The sequence below is a fragment of the Lepus europaeus genome, chromosome 5, assembly GCF_033115175.1.
Source record: "Lepus europaeus isolate LE1 chromosome 5, mLepTim1.pri, whole genome shotgun sequence".
Taxonomy (NCBI): domain Eukaryota; kingdom Metazoa; phylum Chordata; class Mammalia; order Lagomorpha; family Leporidae; genus Lepus; species Lepus europaeus.
In genome coordinates this window covers 120,003,773-120,029,431 of record NC_084831.1, presented here as the reverse complement: position 1 = coordinate 120,029,431, position 25,659 = coordinate 120,003,773, and the positions used below count along the sequence as shown (strand labels likewise).

The following is a 25,659-nucleotide window of genomic DNA, read 5'->3' as shown; positions in this document are numbered from 1 at the left end:
GATCGGTCCAGCTCTGGCTGTTGCAGCCGTTTGGGGAGCGAACTAGTGGATGGAAGACTTTTTCTCTCCGCCTCTGCCTCTCTGTAACTCTGCCTTTTGAATAAATAAAATTTTTAAAAAAAATCTGACATAACAGGCTGGCGCCGTGGCTCAACAGGCTAATCCTCCACCTAGTGGCGCCGGCACACTGGGCTCTAGTCCCGGTTGGGGCGCCGGATTCTGTCCTGGTTGCCCCTCTTCCAGGCCAGCTCTGCTGTGGCCCGGGAGTGCAGTGGAGGATGGCCCAAGTGCTTGGGCCCTGCACCCCATGGGAGACCAGGAGAAGCACCTGGCTCCTGCCTTCGGATCAGCGCGGTGCGCCGGCTGCAGCGCGCCGGCCGCAGCGGCCATTGGAGGGTGAACCAACGGCAAAAAGGAAGACCTTTCTCTCCGTCTCTCTCTCTCACTGTCCACTCTGCCAGTCAAAAAAAAAAAAAAATCTGACATAACAATTATTTATTAAAAAAGAGTGAGTGCCCAGGAGGAAAGGGGAGACTGCAGGACACGCAGTGCGCACCAGGGGAAGGTGAAGCATGGGAGATGTGGGCGGCCGGGTCCTGGTGGCAGTAGGGGCCCAGGGTGTGCAGCTCTAGTGAGGGGAGACCGATGTCCTCAGGAAGGAGGTCAAGGGTGAACACAGCCGGGGCATCAGACAGGCGTGGCAGCCCTGGGAGCGCACAGGAGCACGGCAGGCGCCCAAGTCCTCCCCGAGCTCCTGCAGTTGGGTCAAGGGGCACCTGTAGCAAGGGGGGAGGAAGTGGGAAGTCGCAGGTGCGAGACCGTGCTGTGCGCGGGTGGAAGCCATGTCTGCGAGCCTCAGTGGCGGCCCTGCCCCTCAGACAGGGCGAGCAGAGAGCCTCAGGCAGCTGAGGAGCGGGGAGAAAATCCTCTGTGTGGCCGGAAGAGCACTGCTGTCCTCTGCGAGCTCCGGGAAAGGGAAGGCCGGATGTACAGGCAGCACGGAGGGCCTGCTGTCCTCTGGAAGCAGGGTGCGGCTGGAACCAGCCTCGGGAGACTGGGGACCGGGGGGGGGGGGGGGGGCGACGGCTGCTGGCAGGGATCAGGCTGTGCCCCTGGGACTGGCTCTCAGGAGGGACACTGATCTGACCTTCAAGCCTTCCCTCTGAGCCTAGAGCCTACGTAGAACTCTTTCTGAGAAGAAAGGGAGGTGAGGGACCAGACTGGTGGGGTGGAGGGGGCGGCCGGGTCAGGCCGCTGTCGGCCATCAGCATTGTACTGACCCTAGCCTGGGCCTCACGCCACTCTGCTTTCCCATCTTCCAGGGCTGGCCTCAAATTCCAAGTCTTGGTCTGTACGACCCAGGCTCTCCGACGTGCGGCTGTGAGGCCGCAACAGGGAGAGGGCTGGGGGGAGGGCAAAAGGCAAAGCCATGGACCAGCCTCCCGGAGGTTTTCCTGCAGGCACTCAGCCACCCAGCGCGGCCCAGGAACGAGGGTGGCCTGTGCTCGGCACAGCAAACGGGTCACGGTCCTAAGCACCCAGCACCCGCTGAACACCCTCCGCTGGGGAGGGCCCGCACAGCAGCCAGGCTCCTGTCTCCCCAGCTTGCCCAGGTGGACCCTCCAACCCTGGCAGACAGACACTTTGTCTTGACTTCCTAACCCCTAGTCTCACTTAAAGAGCAGAAAAGAGACAAATTACACACTTCTCAGAAATTGGAATTTTATAAAAAGGTATTTTTTCTCTTATATCCATAAAATGATATAATTTTGCAAGTATAGAAATGTGTCATAAATTATACAGAATGTTCCTTAATTACAGCTCAATGCAACTTGGTACTTTCCTCCCTCCCTAAAAAACGAGAGAGAACCAAAAAAATAATATATATATATATAATTGTATATATATATTTATATAATATAGACAAACCAAATATGAAAAAAAAATTCCTCTTTGGTATAAAAATCACTCTCACCTTGAGAGACACACAGACAGACATGATCCTGGGTTTGTAAACTGTGGCCAAAGGGACTTCCCTGTCAAGGCCCTCCCCACCCCGCCGCAGCCACCTCCAGCTCCAGGACCTCCCCGCATCAGATGGTCGAGGTCTGCACACCCCACGCCCAGCTCCACAGCACTCGAAGGCAAGGGTTCTTTCCAAGGCTGATCAGGCAGCAGCCGCCCAGCCAACACCGAATTCCGGGGACAGCTTCGCAGGGGTGGCAGAGGGAGAGGACAGGCTGGGCCAAGGCTCCCACTGAGCCCTGTGCAGAGCAGGCGGGCTGCTGGCCTGGGCCACCCAGCACTCGGCTCTACGTCCTCTGCCGGGTGCTGGGCCCAGAGGGCCGGGGCCCCTTGTTTCCCAGGAGAAGGGCACAGAGGCCAGGTCCCCCTCCAGGCAGGCCTCCCCTGGGGTACAGGTTTAAGAAAGTGCTGGACAAGGAGGGAGGAGTCAGAGGGAGTCTGCTAATGAACTTGGGCCTAGATTTCTAAAATGAAAGGAAACTGCCTTGTTCTCTACAAATGTCATACCCAGCTCTGGCTCCCTAAAACCGATGGGGCCACTTTCCCAGGCCCCAGCCCAGGGTCTAGGAGCATGGGCAGGGACGTTGCTGGGGGCAGAGGGTAGCACTTGACTCTCAAGGTGAGGAAGGAGACAGGCCCAAACCCTCCTCTCTACTCTCCCAACACCCTCCGGCTGACAGGTACCACCCCCCTCATCAGCTCCTCTGTCTTGGGGACAGCCCCAGCTGCTGGAGCCCCCCCACCCCAGATGTGGCTCCTCCCACACCACTCCAGCAGGCTGGGGCACCCCGGTGTGTGCCAGCTTCCTCTTCTCACCAGTTAAGACACCAACCACAACATAAAAGTTACATAAAGGCCTCCTCCACTTGCCAAATAAAAGACAAAACAAACCGGATACAAACACAAATGGAGGACAGAGGGGCCACGGGAGGGGCCCCTGGCTTCCCGGCGTGATACATTCTTGTGTAATTCAGGAACAAGGGCCACTAGGGCCCTTCTTGGGGAGCAGGAGTAAAAAAATACAGAGGTGAGTCTCCCTGTGGGCTCCCAGGCAGGGCAAGGGCACAGGGCAGACCCAATCTCTCACAGTTTTTTCTTGGGTTTTGGTTCCACACCTGGGCCCCAGGCCTCCGCCCCCGCGCTGCCCTGGGGGCCCACGCCCCTTACCTTCCCAGCCGGTGGGAGGGGCCTCAGCCAGGGGCTGCCCCAGCACCCTGGAGGGCCCAGCAGGACAGTCCGGCGGGGAGGCAGGGAGTGAGGACCAGCAGTTCCCAGACACTGTCCCCTCGGAGACCAGCCAGCCCCGCGTGCTCCGGTCACCTGCTCAGGGCACTGTAGCTCTGGCCTCTAGCCCTTGAGGGGCTTGTCCGTCCCACCGCTGGGGCTGCTGGCGCTGTCACTCTTCTTCCTGCGCAGGCTCTCGATCCAGCTAGAGCTGGAGCGGGCAGTGAAGCCCGTCAGCGCGAGGGAGCTGAGCCGCATGTTCTTGCCAGACATGATGAGCTCCCCGAAGCCTTCCTGGTGGGAGAAGGCATAGCCGGAGCGCCGGGACCCCGTGCGGCCAACACGCCGCATGCAGCGATGCTGGGCTTTCTGCTTCTTCCTGACCAGCTGTGTGTAGCGGACCTGGAGGAGGGGACACAGGGACGGAGCCGGCGGTCAGCCTGCTGGGGTCAGGGGACATCCCGAGGGGAAGGGACCCACAGCACCCAGGCGTCTGGCCCAAGGAGGGGCCGGAAACAGCTGCAGCAGGTGCAAGCAGAGGCCCCCATCCCACTGGTCCTGCCGCGGAGCTGGCGGCTGGCCCCTCACCGTGTCGGAGAGGTCCGGCTTCAGGCTGAGCCTGAGGAATCGGAAGGCGACCACGGGCATGACACAGACGACAGTGGTGAGCGCGATGGTCAGCCACACCGTGGGCTGCGCCAGGGTGTTCTGGGCATTTCCTGGGGGTGGACAGGAGGCGGTGGCCTCAGGAGTCACGGAGCAGATGCCAGAGTAGCCTCCTGACTTGGGGATTTCTATCTCTGGCAGCTCCACTTCTTCCATCTCCAAACTCCAGCTGTCTCCACCTTCCCTCTCCCTGCCTGCCCTCTAACCGTCTCATCTCCAAGCTTGACTCCAGTTCCAAACTCTGCCCCAAAACCCCAGCCCCGTTCCTCCGAGAGCCGGCTACTGGACATCCCGGTGGGACACCTAACAGGCACCCCAACCCCACGTGCCCGGCTGAACATGGCTCCTCCACTCCGAATCTGCTCTCGTCTTCCCAGCTCAGGAAATGCTACCCCTCCCTCAGCCGCTCGCACAGAACCCTGGGCTGTCCATCGGGAGCCTTCCTCTCCCCCTCGGCTCCGAAACACTGACAGCCTGCAACCACTGTTCTCGGCATTCCCGGCCGCCCTCATCCTCCTCTGTGTTGCTGTCACAGCCCCCTCGATGGGCGCCCCCCACCTTTGTCCCCTAGGATAGTCATCCTTTAAGAACAGTTTCCGACACTCCCCTGATCCTCCAATGGTTTCCTGTCACATGGAGATTAAAACTCAAAGTGCTCACTTTGCCCTGGGAGGGCTCTAAGGGGTCTGGATGGATTCTCACCACCCCTCCCCCGACCTAGCGCCTCCCTTCCTCCGCTCTTCCCCAGGCCCGCGGCTGCAGGGGCCTCCGTGTGGAGCCACGTAGCCTGCTCCTTTGCCCCTTATTCAGGTTTTCTAATGTCCCTTCCTCAAGAGGCTTGGCCGACTACTCTGTCACTCTCTACCCTGCCTGACGGTCTGTACGGGACTGATTAGTTCCAGGCGCTGTTATCTGTTTACCTGCAGGTTCTCTGTCTCTCTCACATACAAATCCTGGAGGACAAAGCAAGCACTCTGCATCCCACGGCGTCCATGGGTGACAAATAGTGAGTGCTGACAGGATGTCCACCAGCTGCTCGGGCAAACAGATCTGAAGCAACTGAGGCAGGACCTCCCACCCAGCCCCTCTCTGCCACCATTACGGCCACTCCGGCACCAGGGCTCAGCAGCCTTGTGCTTGGTGACTACAGAAGGTTCCTGCTGGCCACCACTATCTGTTCCGTCTTTCTATAGCAATGTTTTTGTGGCAGGAGCTGTGGCACAGCAGGTAAAGCTGCTGCCTGCAGTGCCGGCTTCCCATGTGGGCTCTGGTTCCAGTCCCGGCTGCTCCACTTCTGATCCAGCTCACTGCCGTGGCTTGGGAAAGCAGTAGAAGATGGCATCCGCGTGGGAGGCCAGGAGGAAGCTCCGGGCTCCTGGCTTTGGATCGGCCCAGCTCTGGCTCTTGCGGCCATTTAGGTAGTGAACCAGCCAGTGGAAGACCTCTCTCTCTCTCTCTGTAGCTCTGCCTTTCAAATAAATACATAAATCTTTAAAAACTAGAAATATATATATATGTGTGTATGTGTGTGTGTGTGTATATAAATCTTTTGATGCTGTTCCCCGTTTTCCTCCAACTAAATACTCCTAGCCAGTCAAATGCAAACCTGGCGGTCTGGCATTCCGAGACTTCCAAGTGCCCCCTGGAAGCCCGTCTCCCACTGATCCTCAACAGGGGTTCTCGCCCCACCCTCGCTGGTGCACTCTGATCCCCAGACACAGCCAATGACTTGGAGCATGCCTCCCCTGCCCCAGCCCCCAGAGCCGCCGCCTCTGGGGGGTGACCCCTGACGCTGACACCCACCACCCGTGCTCTCCTTCAGCCCTGCCCTCCCACGGCCTGGCAGGCTCTTCTTCACATCCACAGACGTGGCAGGGCCTAGGTCAGACACACCTTGCCATCCCCACAGCACCCGCAGGGGACACGACACACAAAGAGCACTGAGTGAGGGGGCCGTACTGTGCAGACCAGCCGATGCCCTGTTGGTCTCAGAAGAGCTGTGGCTCCTTGTTAATCCAAGAGGAAGACGGGGACTCACCCACAAACCGGAACTGGTTCGGGAACATGTCAAACAGCCCATTGCTGTGCATGGCGAAGAGGATAGCAAAGTAGACAGCGAGGCTGCCCCAGATGAAGAAGTGGTTGATGGCCGTCCAGTAGCCTGTATCCAGCCCAATCTACAAAAAGGAGTAGTCATAGGCAGGAGCACCCCCTCAAAGCCCCTCCGCCCTCCAAGACACAGAAGTGTGGTGCCTAGAGCGGCCGCAGGGACAACCAGCTTCATACCTGCACGCTGACCACGATGACCAGCGACGTGGCCACGGTGACTGCAAAAGACTGGTAGTCGGCCAGCTGTGTGCCATCGTCCCGCGTGGCCTCAGCAAACACCCCATAGGGGATAAAGAACATAAGCACGGAGGTGTAGATGCCCTGGGCGATGCAGATGAAGAACTCCCGCTTGTTGAAGAGCAGGTTCAGCTGACCGGGCTCGTACAGCTTAGGGTACTCCATGCTCCGCTGCTCAGGGACATCCTGGGCGGGGAGGGCCGGACAGCACAGAGAGCCGCAAAAGCTGTAGTTTTAGCTCACGATGGTCAAGGACATACCCTGGCCCAGCCTCCTCCTTTCCCAGGCCTTTGCCACCGCACAGCGTCACAACGGTGCCTTCCCTTCCCGCCGAGCCACCGAACTCCCCCGTACCTGATCAAAGACCCCCATGGCCAGGACTGGGAGGGAGGTGTACACGATGTTATATAAGGTGATGAAATACTGGTCATAGACGGTCTGGAAGAGAACAGGGACCTATCAGAAATGAGCATGCACGCTTACTTCTATCTTGGCTGTCAATCAGCACAGGAAGACAGTTTCTATGACAGACAGGGAGCCCTATGGAACTTTCTGGAGCTCCTTTCTCGACTCCCACAACAGCATTTTTTCAAATCTTATACCAGACAGCCGCTGGGCTGTGGCAGACTGAAGTGGGCAATGGGGCAGATACTCCCACAACCCTTAAGGAGTCTACAGACACATAACACCGCAGACTTGGAACGCTGACTACCTGGGCTGAGAAGCCACAGAAGAATCCAAACCAGAAGTGGACCATGGTGAAAGCAAAGTTCTTGTAGAAGAAATAACAGAGGAACTTGCACATGCGCAGGTAGGACCACCGCCCATGCACCAGCAGGAGGCGCTGCAGGAACTTGAACTGGGAGAAGGAGTAATCGGAGGCCAGGACGGCCTGGATGCCCTCCTGCCCACTGATGCCCACACCGATGTGAGCCGCTGCAGAGACAAGAGAGGACAAGAGAGTGAAGATGGCTGCACACTTCAGATTCCAAGTTCCAGCCCCTTCCGCCACCACTCCCGGGACCCAAGACCTCAGTGGGAGGTCTCAGTCCACACTCACTTTTGATCATGCTGACGTCATTGGCTCCGTCCCCAATGGCCAGGGTCACGGCCTTCTTGTACTTCTTCACCAGCTCCACCACCTGTGCCTTCTGCAGGGGGGTCACCCGGCAACAGATGACGGCTTTGCAGGCACACGCTGTCTCCAGGAATTCCAGCTCCATGTCTGCCTCCAGTGCGTGGGCCTGGAACACAGGGACCTGAGCGCCACAGTCTTCCAGGGAGACCTCTGGAGACTCAGCTCCTCTCAGTCCCCTCAAGGACCACCGCTCCCCCTGAAGTCGAGGGCACCGAGGACAAGATACCATCCAAGAGCCGCATGGAGACAGTGCCCTCCAGAAAGACGCTGCCCCAGCAGCCGATGGAGACGCTTACCAGGCTGTGGCCATTGATGACCAGGGCGTACTCGCCAGCCACGGCTTCCAGGACCGAAGTGAGCTTGGAAGAAGAAAGCTTTTCCTGGTAGGTGAAGCCGTTGCCTACGGTGCGGGAGTCCACCATCTTCTCCCGGGCTTTCCTGAGGACGTGGAAATGAAACAGTAGCAGCCTTCCAGGACGCAGCCAGGATCCGAGCACAGATCCAAGCCTCAACAGGGTCCAGGAGCCCCCGCGGGGAGCGCAGAGCCCCTGCCCTCACCCTCAGCCTCCTGCTTACCTGAGCTCCTCCCGCACCTCCAGGACGGTGTGGCCCGTGACTATGAACACCTCCGTCATGTCGTCCGTCAGCATCTTGCAGGAGTAGCCAATGTTCACGGCCGTCTCTACCAAGAGAACGCAGGAGCTACGGACAGGCACCCGACAAGGTCAGCACTCTCCTCCCAATGGCCGAGGCTCCGTGCAAGGGCCCAACAGGGCCGGCGTCCGGGGGCAGCTCTGCCCCTGAGTCTCACCTTGTTTGTCTCCGGTTAGGACCCAGATCTTGATGTTGGCCAGCGTCAGGAGGGCGATGGTCTCGGGAACTCCCTGCTGCAGCTTGTCCTCAATGGCCGTTGCGCCCAGCAGCTGAAAACACCACAAGGGTCCCTGGCATGGGAGGAGCGGGCACGAGCCCTGCCCGCCCGCCCGCCGCCTGTGTGGCAGCCCGTACCATCATGTCGCTCTCCACCTCCTCGTAGACGCTGGCCAGCCTGTCCTCCCGGCTGTCCTGGGCCAGGCTCGCCTGCAGCCGTCTCTCGGCCCACTCCTCATAGTACTCTTCATCCAGGTCCTTGTAGGCCAGCACCAGGGTCCTGAGCCCTTCCCCTGCGTACTCCTGGGGGCAGAGTCAGCAGTCACACCCGAGCTACGGACAGCTGGAGGACCATTAATGCCGAGAGCAGGTTTCAGGGATTCCATCGCCACACACACGCATGCACACACACGCACACAGCACACGCACACAGCACACACACGTGTCACTAGTGAGATGGCATGCAAGTGCATTGCCTGGCTACAGCAGCCACCGTGTGCATGTGTATCAGACATCGCATTTTACCCCCCAAGTTTACATATGGAAACACCAAACAGAACACAGTCACGCCCCACCCCCTCCCGCAGAGGCACCTGCCAGCCCCGGCCCCGCCACCTACGTTCAGGTGGTCAGCGGTGGTGTTGAGCAGCTCCTGGGTGGAGTGGTGGAGTCTGTCGAGCAGGATGGTGTCGGCCCCTTTGCAGTAGAGTCGGATCTTCCCCTCTGGGTTCCGCACTGTCAATGGGGCAGCGGGAGGAAGTGCCAGAAAAATCCAGCAGGCAAAGACCCACGAGCTACACACACCAAGGGTCCGCAGGCACCCCTCACCCACTCCGGGCCTCACCTATGACTGACATCCGCTTGCGGATGTTGTTGAAGTCCAGGATGGCCAATAGCTGGTAGGTGATGGCTGTGCCCATCTCGTGGACGGTGATTGTTTTGGGGGTGCGGGAGCGGAACACAAAGCCAAAGTTCCTGGCTGCGGTGACCAAGGCCCCCTCGTCCGGGGACTGGGCTTTGTAGTACAGCTCTCCTGGATCGGGAGGAAGAACACGCCTGGTCCAAGGGGAACCCTCTGGGCCACAGGCCCCCAGGGAGCTGCAGCCGCCCCACCAGGCAGAGTCGCGTGAAGAGAGAGTGGCCGGCCCCTCGACGCACCTTCACTCTTCTCCTCCGACATGACAGTGTGACACAGGGAAAGGAGGCGGAAGAACTCGTGCGTGTGCGGGTCCCCCATCTTCACGGCCTCCAAAAGGCTGGGGTCCCAAAATAAGAACTTCTTGTCAGCCAGAGGATTAAAGGAGAAGTCGACGGGCCCAGGCCTCTGGAACGGGGAGGAAGGCGCTCAGGGAAGGCTGGGCTGCTGAGCCGCCCCCCGGGGTGGGAGGTGGAGCTCTCGGGAGAACAGCCCGGTATCCTGTCCACCTTTGCCAAGCAGCTTCCACACCTGCCCAGACAACACGTCACTAATCATGGCAACTGCTTCTGGTCAGGCACACGGGGCAATTATAGAGACAGGCTCTTTACCTCTCCCAGCTCAGCTTTGTGTCCCAAGACGTCGAACACGTCACCTACACACAGCCAGGACAGAAGAAGCCATGTCAGAGCTGGTGGTCTCTATAGCAGCGGGGAAAAGCACCCATCACAGAATCCCCAGCGCAAGCACCCAGAATCCTCAACCAACCCCAACAGACAAGCGGATGTCACCCCTACTCACACTGCCGACCTGGAGACAGGGGGCAACAGGCACCCTGGATCCAGAACCCTGGCCACGACAGGGTCACGGTGCCCACCGCCCAGTGGGCCTCCCCGGGTGCCTGCCACCCGTTAGGCCCACACAGCGGACCAAGCCTTACACACTGACCTCAAGGTCCAGGTTAGTGCGAAAAGCAGTTACCAGGGGTCACAGTGCCCAAAAGTCAGACCCCACACACCCTGTCCCGAGCCATCCCGGCAGCTCAGCGGCAAGGCCACGGCAATGGGGCCACACTGCAAAGAGCACGGTCACATTCCAGACTCACGAAGGCCCCGAGCAGCAGCCTGGGGAGAGTCTAGCACTCCACTGGGACGGCCAAGGTGCAACCTGGCCAGGATGCCCAGAGGCCGGCGTCTTGGGCTTCACTTCAGACAGTCAAGGAGCTCCCCGACTGCCTAGAGCCGAGACCGCGCCGAGGGCTCAGTATCTGCTTCCCGACACGGGATACAGGAAAGACCCTTCCAGGGCTCCTCAGGCCCAAGTAGGAAAGAAGGACAAGCAACGTCAGAGAGCTGCGGGGCTCCCGGTGCCACCCCCTCCCAGGGGAGACCTGGCCCTACCGTAGCTGCGGCCGCCGATGGAGCACTTGTTGAAGACCATGATGTTCTGGGTGAGGGTGCCTGTCTTGTCGGAGAAGACGTACTCCACCTGGCCCAGCTCCTCGCTCAGCGTGGTGGTGCGGGCTTCGGCAGGCGTCCGCTTCTGCGTGCAGAACATCTTCTTGTCCCAGTTGATGAAGTAGCTGTGGCCCAGGCGGATGACCTCCACGCTGCACAGGGGGAAAAGCAGGCGACGCTTGGGGCGGGAAGGGGAGGAGGTGCCCCACCCACAGGGGCCTTCGCTGCAGGCCTGCGGCCTGGGGAGAAACGAGACTGGAGAAGACACCTGGGCACAGGCACCTGGGCAGGAAAGGGCAAGGAGAGTCTGCAGGTGGAGCCGGCGTCCTACGGCCGGCAAGGGGACTCCCCGCCCCGGCCCGGCCCCGACCCCTGCTGACACTCAGGACAGTAAGGTGCACAGGGCCAGGGCAGGACAGACAGCACAGGCAGAGGAGGAAAAGGGACTGCAGGCAAGGCACTCGGCCAGTTCTTACCTCGGCACTAATAATACAGAAACCATGCAGAGAAAAACAAGAGAAAGCGCGAGGGAGAAGGGGGAGAGAAAAAAAGAGAGAGAAATAATGAGGGTGCTGTGCACGCCACGGCCACGCAGATGCCCTCAGGGAGGGGCCGTCCCGGGGAAGAAGACCGGGGCTGGCTCTGGAGCCACCCTCCCTGCCCCCGGACAGCAGAGCGCTCTCCTCCATGCTGGCCTGGGCTCCTCACCCCAGCTCTGCAGCCTTCAGGCCACGTGCCGGTGCTGGCTCCGGGAGCAAGGGGGCCCAGACAATCTGTGGGATGATACCGGGGGTCTTCAAAAGTTCGTGGAAAATGTGTATCATGGAAAAACAGCGTGTGGGCTTCAAAATAATTTTTTGCACCAAAATAATCTTCTCTTTCAATTGCATGTTCCACAAATTTTTTGAAGTACCTTTGTATCAAGTTATAATGGCATAAGGTTTTGTTTTGTTTATTTATTTATTTATTTGAAGAGTCACAGTTACAGAGAGAGGACAAAGAGAGATCTTTCCATCTACTGGTTCATTCCCTGAATGGCCGCAATGGCCAGGGCTGGACCAGGCCGAAGCCAGGAGTCAGGAGCTTCATCTGGGTCTCCCAAGCGGCTGCAGCCCAAGCACTCGGGCTGTCTCCCACTGCTTCCCCAGGACATTAGCAGGGAGCTGGACCCAAAGCACAGGAGCCAAACTCGAGTCAGGGTATGGGCTGCTGCCATCACTGCTCCACCCGCCACAGCACAACGTCCATCCCGGCACTTTTTTTTTTTTTTTGACAGGTAGAGTGGACAGTGAGAGAGAGAGAGACAGAGAGAAAGGTCTTCCTTTGCCGTTGGTTCACCCTCCAATGGCTGCCGTGGCCGGCACACTGCGGCTGGCGCATCGCGCTGATCCGAAGGCAGGAGCCAGGTGCTTCCCCTGGTCTCCCATGGGGTGCAGGGCCCAAGCACTTGGGCCATCCTCCACTGCCTTCCCGGGCCATAGCAGAGAGCTGGCCTGGAAGAGGGGCAACCGGGACAGAATCCGGCGCCCTGACCAGGACTAGAACCTGGTGTGCCAGCGCTGCAAGGCGGAGGATTAGCCTGTTGAGCCATGGCACCGGCCACATTTTTTTTTTTTACAGTGAGAGAGAGAAACAGAGAGGAGATGATTCACCCCCCAAATGGCCACTACGGCCAGCGCTCTGCGCCGATCCAAAGCCAGGAGCCAGATACTTCCTCCTGGTCTCCCATGCGGGTGCAGGGCCCAAGGACTTGGGCCATCCTCCATTGCACTCCCGGAGCACAGCAGAGAGCTGGATTGGAAGAGGAGCAACCGGGACAGCATGTGGCGCCCTCACCCCGGCACATTTTAACATCTCGTGCACTCCTCTCTGCTGATCAGTACCCTGGAGACGTGGACAGACCACATTTCCAGAAAGGACCCAATGTTTACAGCGGAGCAATAGGGCCGTAACTAGAGCCCTGCTTCTGACCTGTCGGGGGCTCCTGCTGGGACCCCACAGCCAGGCAAAGTGAGATCGTGGGAAAGGAATCACAACCTGCTCCCACATAGCTTACTGTCCCCCTTCCCATCGTCCCCCAGACGTACACACTGTCACCTGACCAGACGCAGAAAGAAAACTTTCTTGGGCAGCGACCCAGGGCTTCGAGTGACCTTAGGCACAAAATGTGGACAGCAAAGCCAGAGGTGGGAAAACAGAGTGAGGCTGCAGGCAAGAGAATGTTTCAACAGCAATGGCCTGGAGAGGCAAGGGCGGTGCCGGACCTGCTGCCACTCCGTGACTGTAGAGGAACTGAATATTTAAAACCCAATTCTCATTTTCCTGTACCAGTGAGAAGTATTACTGTTCTCTCTCTACGTGTGAAGACACACCCTGTGACGTGTGAGTGACTGTGGATCTGCCTGGGGTCACGTGGCTAACAAGCAGGCAGGACTAAACCGAGAACCTTCTGCCCCTCCTCCTGACGCCCCGGAAAAGCCCACACGGCACACCCTCGGCTCAGAAATGTTTATCTTCTCACTGGGGTCAGCACTAAGATTCAGACGTTTGGTGGGCGGGGTAAGGACTGCTTGGGAAATCTGTGTGAACAGAGATGAACAATAGGCAGAGCTCTGAGTACCTCCAAAAAGCATTTCCTTAAAAATGTAACAGGATAGAGCCGGCCCTGTGGCGTAGCGGCTAAAGCTGCCACCTGCAGTGCCGGCATCTCATATAGGCACCAGTTCAAGCTCCGGCTGCTGTACTTCCAATCCAGCTCTCTGCTGTGGCCTGGGAAAGCAGTAGAAGATGGCCCAGGTGCTTGGACTCCTGCACGCCCCCCGTGGGAGACCCGGAAGAAGCTCCTGGCTCCTGGCTTTGGACCGCCCCTGCTTTGGCTGCTGAGGCATTTGGGAAGTGAACCAGCAGGTGGAAGACACTTCTTTCTCTCTCTGCCTGTAACTCTGCCTTTCAAATAAATAAATATTAAAAAAAAATGTAAGCAGCTGGGGCTGGCACTGTGACATAGGTTAGACCACCGCTTGTGACAACACCCCATACCTGAAGTACCTCTTCAAGCCCCAGCTCCTCAGCTTCTGATGCAGCTTCCTACTCATTTACCTGGGAAGGCAGCAGATGATGGCCCAAGCCCTTGGGCCCCTGCTACCCACGTGGGAGACCAGGATGGAGTTCCCGGCTCCTGCCTTCAGCCTGGCCCCGACCTTGCTATTGCAGACATTTGGGGAATGAACCAGCAAAGAGAAGTTATTTCTCTCTGTCTATATCATTCTGCCTTTCAAATACATAAATAAATGTTTACAAAAAAAAAAAAAGCTGGAGGCTCCCTTATCACAAGTGCAAGGCACTGAATGGGCGGGTTTCATTCTTCCTTCCGACCCCCGTCAGCCTCCTGCATCTCCGCCTCCCAGCAGCGCTCACTGGCCAGTCCCTGCTCACGTCCTCTTCGCCTCCAACAGCCCGTCTCCTTGACCCCGATTCAGGCTGCACTGATGGCCAACAGTGCCTGAAGCACCCTTTAGATTCCTTTAGAATGCATTTTGAAAATAGATTCTTTAGATTTTTTTTTCAAAATCTTTAACAGTTTAGTATGCATAAAGTCAACAGGCAAAGATCCAAGACCCTCCCCAGTCAGGGGCAAGCTTATTTTTCCAGTCCTGTCTCCCGGAGCCCCTCACTCACAGTCCATGCTCCTGCCCCACCATTTCCTACGCCATTCCTCGCTTCCGTCTTCAAGCCTTCATTCCCAGCCCTCTCTGTCCGGCTCGACCTTCCCTCTCCAAGCCAGCACTCAAAGCCCAGTGCAGCGCTGCCTCTTTAACACACGCCCCGATGACCTAAACAGGAGCAGGGCAGTCCCAGCCCCACGGCAGCTGGCGCCTCCTGCATGGAACCATGACACCGCTCCTACCCACCCCACCATCGGCCTGCTGCTTTCGAAGGCAGAGGCCACCTGACATCTCTGCGTCCCCTGGTGACGCACGGAAGACTCTAAGTAGGATGTCTTCCACAGCACCTGCCCCGGCTTTACGACACGTCTAGCTTTTGCTTCCTCTGCTAGACAAGCTCCCAGGGGAAAGGAGCCCCGTTCACCGCTGTGCCATGGCACTGGGCACACTCGTCTGACGCACGCGTGTGCAAACACAGGGTATGCGATAAATATGCGCTGAATAAATAAATGTGGTCTTTGCTCTGATACAGTCCAAAGTGCCTGGAACCCGCAGTAACAACTCGCTGTGCGCACAGATAACAGAGAACATAAGATGTTCACCGCACAGAAAGAGGAGGACCCCACGTTCCTGCTCCAGGATTTCACCTTCGGAGAAAAGAGCTTTCCAAGGAACCAGCCGGGCTCTCTGCAGAGACCCCAGCGGGGAGAAAGCACGTACCTGACATAGAGTGAAATGGGCACAACGGTGTTGAGGATGATGATGTAGGACCAGAAGGAGAGGAAGCCGGAGAAGAAGGCACTGTCCACTGCCTCGTCCCAGGGCAGGTAGACCTGGAAGCGCATCCCGACCTCGTGCTCCCAGATGGCATTGCCAATGGCTAGGATCACCCCCATGCAGACCAGGAAGCCAAAAATCTGGGGAAGAAGGAGAAGCAGAGGCTTGGCTGACACTCCGCAGGCCCTCAAAACCAAGTGCATCCTAAAGGCACTCACTACTCAAGTCCTGAGTCCTTAAAGGCACAGGCATCTTTAAGCTGGCAGCACGCTCTACCGAAAGAACTCAGAACTAGTGACAGGTTCCCGTGGGCCACTGACAGCCACGTGGCCTTCTCTCTCCACGCCTTCTCATCTGTATAACGGGGACAGTCAAATAGTTGGCAGCTATCAATCTGGCATCCTGGAACTCCCAGGAATCTCCTGTGGTAGGAGCTGCAGTGAGCGACGTCAACAGGAGGAGGAAGTCTACTACAAAGTATCCACTCACCTGAGCTGAGCCTCCACAAGCCAACAAAGATGCCAAGTTACTATATTGGTCATGATCTCAAACACACTGTCCTCTTTTTAAACTTTTTAACATTTTTTTACTTATTTATTTGAGAGGCAGTGAGATCTTCCATCTGCTGGTTCACTCCCCAAATGCCTCCATCAGCTGCAGCTGGGCCAGGCTCAGGCTAGGAGTCAGCAATTCAATTCATTTCTCCCCTGTGAGAAGCAGGGACCCAAGTACTTGAGCCATCACCTGCTGCCGCCTAGGGTACATCTCAGCAGGAAGCTGAATCAGAAGCAGAGCAGGACTGGGACCCAGTACCCCAATATGGGATGCTGTGTGTGGTGTCTGAACCACTGTGTCAAATGCCCACCTTTCCTCTCTTTTGTTAACCAGGGAAACAAACCACATCTTCATAAATACAGATTTCTTGATTAGTCAGAAGTCACATGGGGCAGGCATTTGGTACATCTGGTACAATAGTTAAAACACCACTGGGATGCCCACATCCCATATCAGAGTGCCTAGTTTCAGGCCAGGTCCTACTTCCCAAGCAGCTTCCTGCTAATGTAAACCCTGGGAAGGCAGCAGAAGACAGCTGAGTACTTGGGCCCCTGTCACCCATGTGGGAGACTCAAACTGAGCTCCTGGCTCCCAGCCTTGGCCCGGCCCAGCTCTGGCTGCTGGAGGCATTTTGAGAGTGAACTGGTGAATGGAAATCTCTGTCTCTTTTTGTGTCTCTCAATCATTCAAACAAGAAATAAAAATAAATAAAACAACACTTCTAAACATCAGAAACCAAAGTCTTGGTGACTGAAAGAAAAATATTGAGCCCATTGTCTAATTCCTGACATCTATCTCCAATGCTGCCTCTACCATTGAGGCTTGGAAACAAAGCAGAGCAGCCTGGTAGCCATGGACCACTAGGGGGCAACGTGAGCACTTGCACACTAAACCTAACCCCTGGCCCAGGCTGGGCTTCTACACACCTTTAAAAGTCAGGGCCTAAGCTACGTCTCAAAGAGGCTGGCCCCAGCCTTTGCACGCTGGCATGTAGGGGGGCAGGCAGCGGGGTACAGGAAGGGGAGGGGAGCCCGACAAAGTGCTCAGATTTCCAGCTGAACAAGAGAAGGATTCAGGAATTGCCATAACTAACACAGAACTGTTCCCTCTGGGATCCTTCCTTCTTAGAAGCTGGGGGCAAAGACCCTGCGAACCATCTTCCAAATGGAGATTTTTCTTTTAATTCCCTCTCCAATCCCATGAAGGGCTCCTTGTCTTGGCAAAAGCAAACAGAAGGTCACATGCTGCACTAAGTCACCGCTGTAACTGGAGTCCAGAGAAGGGATGATTTGTTTTAGTTTCTTTAAGTTGTTGATTCATGCACGTTCCTAAGGTTTTTAAAATAACATCTCCCAAGTCTAAAAGGAGCCTGAAATAAACACTGCCTTTGAGTAGCGAACCTTCCAGTGGCTTTGGAGCCAAACCCGAAGCCTGCCTGCCAGCCAGGGAGGAGAGATGGGTGCAAAGGGCGCCACCCAGGGAGAACCAGAGGGCAAGGGCTGGGAGTCAAATATGAGAACCCCTACCCAGAGCACCAGTGTATTCATCAGGCGGTCAATACTTGTTCTCTTGAACTTTGTCCTGCCACTGTTCTGCATCAGCTTAGTGTCTGGACCTAGAAAGAAGGAAAGGGCTGTGAGAGCTAAGTAGCACATCCGCCCTGGGCTTCTGCCCGGATCCCCAGACCGGAGGACATCAGGGTCGAACGGAGACGCGGACTGGGCAAAAGGCCCGGATTCAGGGCCAGAAGCTTCCTACCTTCCGCATTCTACCGACCCACCCAGCCTCACGGCCCGCGGCAGAGGGAGGGCTGCGCAGCAACCCTCCCCCTCGTTCCCGGGGCCCGGGAGGCCCACCTGCAAAGATGACCAGGCCGAAGCACCACTCGGTGTTGCGCAGCACGCAGCCCCGCAGCAGCATGTGCTGGTTGCTCAGGGGCAGCTTGCTGTCCTTCCAATAGAGGGTGCCGCTGAATTTGTCCAGCTTATTGTTGGGGGGTTCACAGATCACCTCGCCTGGAGGGAAGACGAGAGAGTCACTGAGCAAGCTTCGGTCTACGGCTTGACCTCAAGATGGCAAAACCAAGAGGAAGAACAAAGGGAGATGGAAGCCCATCCACACACCGCTGGTGGCACCGTGAGCTGACACAGCTTTGCCGAAGAGTGAGGCAGCAAGAACTAATATTAAAAGTACAAGTATCCCTGGACCCAGTAACCCCACCCTCCCTCGGGACTCCACTCTACAGAAATAACAGTCACACAAGTTTTATCAAGGCGTTATTTGGACAGCAAAAGACTAGAAACAACTGAACAGACAGTGAAAAAACTATGCAACACCGAGTTTATGAAATGTCACGTAGCTATTAAAAAGGGCCGGGTAGCTTCCTTTACACAGTAGATTTAGGTATAGTGTGATTCCACTCATTTATATTTACATAAATGTGTGTGAAAAGTATGAATGGATACACAGGTTTGTCGGTTAAGGTGGCCGCCTAAGGAAGGGGAGAATGGGGGCCAAGATATTAACGTTTCCCATGCTCTGCAGTTTGTCTTGTTTGGAGGAGCGCATATCCTATTCTGAGCTAATACGCAAAATGAAGACACTGACCACCCCTCGACACGCACAGAAAGAGGGGGGCCTTCAGCGTGACGTCCCCTTGAGAGGACCGTCCACTCAAAGCAACGGCAGCCACCTGGCACTCCCAAAAAAGCCCAGGGGGCTTCACATCCCAGCAACAAGGAAAGACAGACTGAAATGCCAATGCCAAAGCCAACCCCCCTCCACCCTTGAAGGCTGCCTCTCCACGAGTACTCACCATCAAACTTGGCAAGCTTACTGATGTCGCCCAGCTCCGAGGTGACTGGGACTGCCTGACGCACCTTCATGTTGGTCTCTCTGGAAAGACAGTCTCCTGAGTCCCAGCTCTCTCCCCACCTGCCAGAGTCCAGCTGGGGACACCTGACTGGGGAGCACCCACTGCTTAGCCCAGCAAACACGGGGGCTGGGGGAAAGGGGTGGTGGCATACATTTTTTTTTTTTGACAGGTAGAATGGACAGTGAGAGAGTGAGAGAGAGAGAGAGAAAGGTCTTCCTTTTCTGTTGTTCAACCCCCAGTGGCCGCTGCGGCCAGCGCACTGCGCTGATCCAAAGCCCAGAGCCAGGTGCTTCTCCTGGTCTCCCATGTGGGTGCAGGGCCCAAGCACTTGGGCCATCCTCCACTGCCTTCCTGGGCCATAGCAGAGAGCTGGCCTGGAAGAGGGGCAACAGGGACAGAAACCGGCGCCCTGTCCGGGACTAGAACCCGGTGTGCCGGCGCCGCGGAGGATTAGCCTATCGAGCTGCGGCGCCGGCCGGTGGCATACACATCCAAAACTTTTCTTACTCCTAAATTTTCTGAAAGGCCCAGAGTCCAGACCTGGGAACTCTCTCAAAAACAATCTTTTTACGCCTAAAGAGGCAGAAGGAGAGCACTGACACTCGGGCATGCCACTTACCCATCTAGCTCTGCTGTCTCGATGTAACACAGCCCGTGAGGCTCACTGCTGGAGAGGAGGAGGAGATCCGCCTACGGGGAGAACCTAATGAGAAGTACGAAAACCAAACCTCCACCCCTAATGGACTCTTTCCAGCAAGGAGTCTTGGTTTGCTCAGCACAAGTGCAAGAATGGCCAGTCCCCAACACGTTCACATAGCACTGAAGTCCCCCACTCCAGAAAACTTCCTTCCTTCCATGGGTGGAAATCACTCCCTGTCTGCCCAAGAGGAGGAAGAGGCCCGGTAGGCCTGGAAGGGTGCCTCGTCCCTTACCGCCACAAACTGGTTATTTTCTAGCTTGATAATATCACCAACACGGACATTCATCCACTGCTCCTGCTGGAGGCTGAGCAAGAAGACAGGACGAAGCTGTCAGTGGCTGGAGATGTTCTCGGGGGACCCCGTCCTCCCCAGGGCCCGGTCTCCAACAGGACTCACATTCCATTGATCAGCACCTGAGACTGCCGGTTATTCACCTGGTTGTCACTCTTGTGGCGGAACTAAAAAGAGAACTGAGAAAGGTTAGGCACCTTCTCCTGCTCCAGGAAAACGGGACCACCTGTGAGCCTCAGTGCATGCTGGGTAATGCCTATACAAACCCATTCACACACCAGCTCCCTCCCTGACTCCCTCCCCACACAGCCTCTACGAGACAGCATGGATCTGGCTGCACAAGGTATGCGGTGCCAAGGTCACCAAGGAATTCTGTTGGGTGCAGGTGGCTCTACGTTGTGGGGAGGGATGCAGGGTGTGCGGTGGAGAACAGGTAGAAGAATGAAAACAACTCACATAGTCATCAGTGGCATCTTTAACAGCTGTGATGGTGAGGACAAGAACCAAAGGCACAATGGTGGTGAACCAGGACAGGGAGGAGATCTGTGGGATCAACTGCAAAGAGGAAAGAGGAGCATGCTCCTGAGGCCCCACCCCTGCCTCCTTCCCCCTAGACCTTCCTCTTGCTGGGCTTTGTTTGGCTTTGTGAGTTGCAGAGGATCTACAACAGGTCACTCACCTGCAAAATGAGAAGGAACAGGAAGTAAGTGTTGGCGACTTCCTGGAACTGCTCAAAGAGGTTGACAGGCAGGAATGTAAGGATGTTGTACTTGGAGGTCTTGATGCAGTTACTCTGTGGCAGTGGGAGAGAAGATAATGAGGCAGCTTCCAGGGGGTGTGCGCTGGGGACCAGCAGGTTAAGCCACCAGCCACTTGGAACATCTGCACCCCTATGGGTGTGCCAGTTTGGGTCCCAGATACTCCACTTCTCATGCAGCTTCCCACTAATGTGCCTGGGAAGACAGCAGGTGATGGCCCAAGTGCTTGAGTCCCTGGATGGAGTTCCTGGCTCCTGGCTTCAGCCTGGCCCAGCCCTAGCTGCTGTAGGCATTTGGGGAGTGATCCAGCAGGCCGCAGATCGATCGATCGATCTCCCTCTCTCCCCTCTCTCTGTCACTTTGCCCTTCAAATAAATAAATATTTTTTAAAGAAATGAGGCAGTCTCCAGCCTCAACCCAAAACCAAAGTCAGCAACTTAAGTGTGGGAGGCAGAAACAGGAGCGGGAAGGGAGGGTCACAGGGCCAACATCTCCTGCTTCCCTGATTGACAGGTGAAGGCATGACAGAAGACCAGCACAGCAGATGGAGAGCGGCCAGGGAAGCCGCCGTCCCCTCCCGCAGTCAGCCTTCCACCCCGACCTAGGATGTCCTGTGCCTTCCGCCCGGAGTCGGAGAGACGAGGAGTGGTCTGGAGTCACTCACCGCATACTGGAATTTCTCATTGTATTCTCGGTCATTAGCCCGCGCCCTCCTTTCTTCTTCTGCAACAGAATGATGCTGCAATCAGGAGGAGCCAACCGAGGCCTGGACCCACACCTTGTCGGGCCCACACCCACTCTGGGGGTTCCACCGAGGGCCCCTGGTTCTTTCCACAGAATACGCTGTTAAGGAGTGCACGCTACACCGGAGGTGGCATCAAATTCTCCTCTCTAGTCCAGCTCTCAACACAGTCTGGCCACACGCTGCTGCAGGCTACAATCTGAGTTCTCTGCCCTCACGGCCAGCTGTCAAGGTCCCCACTGGGTGCACTCGGTTCCTCTCTCCCCCCGCCCTGGAGGAGCCCCGGCTGGGGGAATCCCCATACCCTTCGTTGCTGCTATCAATGCATTTTTCCTCACAACCAGGGAAGGACAGCCAAAGACAAAGCTTCTGCCAGCCCACCCAGGGGCCACTGCAGACCCAGGCACAGGCACAGCCCCCCTCCATCCTGGGGGGTGAGGTAGGTGGCAAGTTGGAGGGTCACTGTGCCCCGGAGCCGCTCTGCGGCAGCATCTCAGCTCCACGTGCAGTGCCCCTACCGGAGCCTCTGCCTGTCACATGGTGTCAGCAGCAGCTTCTGACTGGCTCACAATGACATCACCTTATTTCAAAGCTCATCTTCAAGTAAGAGATGGGGGGGGGGGGGTCAGGGATATGGGTCATGCAGACAGAGACAGAGATGGAGGAGGGAAGAATGAAATGTATTAGAAACGCTGGCTCTCAATCACCTTTCTGTACCATCTGCACACATTTCTCTTAAACAGCTCATCCGTCACTCAGTAACATCTATTTCACTTCACCTACCCTGAAACCCACACAGGTCCTGGAATGCAGGTGCCAAGTTCAGGTCCCAGAACAAAGTGTGCTCCTATGAAGGGCTCCCCAGCCCCCCCCCACCCCCACCCCCGGGGTCACCTCTACCTCTGGCAGTAACTTGGTTAGGCACTAAACATGTCTTCCACCCGTCCCGGAGGCAAAGGGCAGCACTCCCGGGCCCTCCCTGCGGCCTCCCAAGACCCCTGCAGAGCACACTGCAGTAACGTAACACCAGGGCACCGCGCTGTCCCTGCCAGCCAAGCCACTTCACTGTCAGAAACTTCCCGAGAGGGGGCCTTTCGGGCTGAGACCCTGCGCAATCACCAAACATCATGCAAAGAAAGCAGGCAGGGGCTGCAGCCTTCAGAGTCAGGCTCTCCGGGTCTGGAAGGAGCTTTGGGGAAGGTTAGGGGAGGCTACGGGAATTGAAGGAGGGAATCCCGGGCGCAGGGGAGCTGCCAGGCACTGCCTCCCGTTACCTGTCCCCCAGGAGGGCTTCTTTCGGCTCCAAGAGGGAGGCGCCCCCGCCCGGGCCCACTTCTCGGGAATCTCCTTGGGGACCGTCATGATCCCGGCTTGAAGCGGGGGAGGGCAGAGTGTCTGTCTGTCCTTGGCCTCAGCGGTGCCGACGGGGTGGGCCCCCGGGGAGGCGCAGGAGCTGTGGCCGCTCAGAGGGGAGCCCCGGCCATCGGGCACGCGCGCCACACGCAGTCCAGGCCATCGTCTCGGCCGCCCGCGCTGGGGGACGCCGAGAGCAGAGCCGCGCCGCGGGCCGCCGCCCGCGGATGCCGCCCCCACGCCCCCCGCGGAGGCCAGCGCGCGCTGAGTGGCCGCGCCGCGGTGCGCACGCCCCAGGCTCCGCCCCCGCCCGCTCCCGGGCTGCAGGGCAGCCGCCCGCCAGCGCGCCGCGTAGGCGAAAGGCAGCGCGCGAGCCCCGCCTCCCCCTCCCCCAGCCCCCTCCAGCCCGGCCACTGCGCGAGAGCGAGCTGCTAGCGTAGTCCGGGACGACCGCTGTCCTCCCTTCGACCCCGCCCGCAGGAAAGCCAGGAGGACCAGAGGGGACCGGGAAACGAAAGGATGGAGGGGAGCCAAGCACACAGCTCCCCAGGTCAGAAAGTGGGAGCTGCAGGTGCCCCGAGATAGAAGTATAGGTATTTCCGGGTGGGGGGCTGGGGTGAGATCCCAAGAATTCCGTCTCCTAGGCTCCCCCAAGATGAGTAGGGGTTTCAGTGTCTCTGTCCTCGGACCCTTACCACTGCTCCCTCTTTACTTTCCCTGAGCCACATCAACCAACACCCACTCCTGATGGTCTCAGGGATTCCCTTCCTTGCCTGTCTTACCTGGGGGGCGCTTTTTTGCACACAGTGCCATCTCACCCAGCAAGGTCCCAGCAGTCCCATGGGAGACCCTGCAGGAAGGCGACAGATGCGAGAGGTCAAGAAGCTGAAGGTAACCCTCCATCCCCTGCAGCAGGCTCCTTCCAAAAGTCCTCTCCAGCTCTGCCCCCGCCCCTCCCGGACCAGCACCTGTCCTCTTCCAGGCCCTGATGGGTCCAAGAGAGAAGAGGGGCCTTTGGCACCACCTTCCCTCATGCCGCTGCCTCAGTTGCCCTAAGGCAGAAGCAGAGGCTAGGGTCGGGGGCAGAGAGAAGGGGCTAGCCGTTGTCAGCAGGGCTCAAGGTATCCGTCCCAGGGATGACGGGTCCCACGTGCCCCTCCTGGTGGCAGAGTTGTGGCTGTGCTTATTAGAAAGCACAGTTTCCCCCAAAGGGTGGGGTGGAGGGAACATCAGCCAGGAAACACCTGGCAGTACATCAGGAAACAGGGTGGGCAGGCTCCTCCCTTCTCAAAATGCTTACAATCCCCCCACCCCACCCCCACCCTGGGGCTTCCATTCTCACCTCCGGCAAGGGAGCTCACATTGTTAGCATGGCCTTCACTTCCTGCCAGCCTGTCCCCAAATGGCTTCCTCTCATTCTGGGCAGCCCTGGCAGGGAGTCCCCCTCCTCTCTCCCACCTCAAGCCCAGTCCAGGCAGTATGGCCCGGGTGCGGGCGTGGGCAGCATCACTTGGGCAGGCTCTACTCCCTTCCACCTTCCTATGTACTTTCTTTCCTCTAAAGAGCTGTAAGGCCTGGCCTACAAGGCAGGGTCACAGAGCCTCAACCCTGCCCAAAGGACACTGCCAGCCAGTCACCTCCTCTTTCTTTGAGTGGAAGGCGGTCTCTGCCCCCCCCCACCTTGGTTCTGTCTCCAGTCTACAGGGCGCACCCCACCAGCCCTCCAGCCCCAAGATACTAATTGCCTGTCTGCCCAACCTCTGTAATTACAGACTCTGGCCACGGCCCAGTCACCCACACCAGTTCTCCTTTCCCCAGCGCAGGCAGCACCGAAAGCCAGAAGTCCTTTCCAGCGTGGCCCTTCCCCGGTGACGGCCGGCAAGGTGTCAGGCTCAGGAAGAAAATCCCTCACCCACATTGTGTTGAAAGATGCCAAGCTCTCCTCCAGGGCCCCCGGCCAGGGTCTCCACCCAGTCTGCAGTCTGAGTCATGGGAGGGTGGGGTGCAGAGGGAGGAGTTCAAGGAGAGGATGCAGGGGTGGGCATCACAAGTCACCCCATCCCGCCCGCGGGGGGGGGGGGGCCAAGCCACACTCGGACCTGGGAGGCCTGGGTCTGAGTTCGAGGAAAGAACTGACAGCAGGAGTCTGGAGTCTGGACACCGACCAGGAAAGTTGTTTCACCTCTAAGACCCCGGGGGGGGGGGGGGGGAGAGGAGAGCAGGCCTGCCCCAGACCTCCACCCCAGGGAGAGGGGGGCAGTGACAGGAAGGGGAAGGGAGGGGGAGACCTGGCAACCAGGACCCCCTCTGTCTCCTTTGCAGTCTCCTCCAGCCTGGGTTTTCTGAACCAGTCAAGCCCATCGGCCACGTCGCCCTGCCTGGCCATCCTGCCCCAGCCCCAGCCCCCTCTGCAGCCACATCTAGGATAAAAATAGCCAGTCCCGGCAAGAGGCAGTGCTCCATGGAGGACAGCAGCTCCTCCCCTAGGTCTGGCCCCTGCTCCTTTCCAACCAAGACTTCTTCCTTCAGCGGAGGCTGGCCGGTCAGGGATACAGGACATGGAATCCGAGGCGCAAGCCACCAACACCATCGCAGGCCACCTTCGCCGGCCACGGGCAGAACCCAAGACTCCACAGCGCGGAGCTGCCAAAGCTCCTGGTCCCCCTGGTTTTCCTCTGGCACAGCGCCTGCCAGCCCCACGCTCCCTCGTGCGGGCTCCCGGCCCCCGGGGACCCGGACTCCCGCTCTCACGCGCACAGTTCCCCAGGCGGCCACCCCTCCGCCCCTGCTGCAGAAACCTCGCCTCGGCTCTCCATGCGCCCCGCGCGCACCCTCTCCGCCCACCCTGCCCACAGCCTCCCGGCTCCCCCAGACACCCCCCTTTCCTTCGTCGCCCACTGCCCGCCGCGGATCCCCGCAGCTCCCGATACCAGGGTCTCTCGGCCCGCGGCCGCATCTCCCGGCCCCGCTGCCCGGCTGCCCCCGCCTCGCCTCCCCTCGCTTCGCCTCACCTCAGCGCTCGGCGCTCGGCGCCCGCCCCGGCGGCCCCGTCCTGCCCATGCCGGGGGCTGGGACGGGGGGCGCTCGACTCGGCTCCCCGCGGGCTCCCGCCCCCCCCCCCAGCTGCGGCCCCGCTCCCCCCGGGGCCTCGGCCCGCTACTTTGTGTCAGTTTCGGCCACGGCGGGGCGGAAGTGACGGAAGTGGCAGCAGAGGGCGGGGGGCGGGAGGGGGTTTCGGGGAGGGCCGAGGGGAGGGGAGGCGGCGGCCGCCATGTTTGTGCGGGGCAGGGGGAGGGTCTT

General features: G+C 58.3%; 1 protein-coding gene across 2 annotated transcripts; it reads right to left on the bottom strand.

Annotated features, from left to right (window-relative positions):
* Positions 1 to 1,713: 1,713 nt before the first annotated feature.
* Positions 1,714 to 25,463, bottom strand: ATP8B2 (ATPase phospholipid transporting 8B2). Of its 2 annotated transcripts, XM_062192366.1 has the most exons (28): positions 25,371 to 25,463; positions 23,142 to 23,209; positions 20,929 to 20,987; positions 20,186 to 20,299; positions 19,963 to 20,061; positions 19,612 to 19,673; positions 19,447 to 19,519; positions 19,134 to 19,204; positions 18,455 to 18,534; positions 17,496 to 17,654; positions 17,166 to 17,254; positions 15,028 to 15,224; positions 10,586 to 10,794; positions 9,797 to 9,840; positions 9,428 to 9,593; positions 9,114 to 9,302; positions 8,889 to 9,004; positions 8,408 to 8,572; positions 8,211 to 8,322; positions 7,976 to 8,081; positions 7,696 to 7,837; positions 7,322 to 7,505; positions 6,974 to 7,197; positions 6,616 to 6,699; positions 6,202 to 6,447; positions 5,954 to 6,092; positions 3,838 to 3,968; positions 1,714 to 3,651 (listed from the first exon to the last, which is right to left on the bottom strand). In XM_062192366.1, the coding sequence occupies exons 2-28, from the start codon at positions 23,170 to 23,172 to the stop codon at positions 3,373 to 3,375; spliced, it is 3,570 nt and encodes a 1,189-aa protein (XP_062048350.1). In that variant the 5' UTR covers positions 23,173 to 23,209; positions 25,371 to 25,463; the 3' UTR covers positions 1,714 to 3,372. The 2 variants fall into 2 exon arrangements, with proteins under 2 accessions (XP_062048350.1, XP_062048349.1); XM_062192365.1 differs by lacking the exons at positions 23,142 to 23,209; positions 25,371 to 25,463 and adding an exon at positions 22,281 to 22,488.
* Positions 25,464 to 25,659: the final 196 nt, after the last annotated feature.

Bases quoted from the DNA above. Each gene is read 5' to 3' on its own strand.
- ATP8B2 (XM_062192365.1), bottom strand. From the start codon at position 22,368: ATGACGGTCCCCAAGGAGATTCCCGAGAAGTGGGCCCGGGCGGGGGCG. The intron at 19,205-19,446 runs GTAAGGGACGAG...TTCTCCCCGTAG, and splicing joins AAAATAACCAGTTTGTGGCG to GCGGATCTCCTCCTCCTCTC. The intron at 17,655-18,454 runs GTGAGTACTCGT...TCTTCCCTCCAG, and splicing joins TAAGCTTGCCAAGTTTGATG to GCGAGGTGATCTGTGAACCC.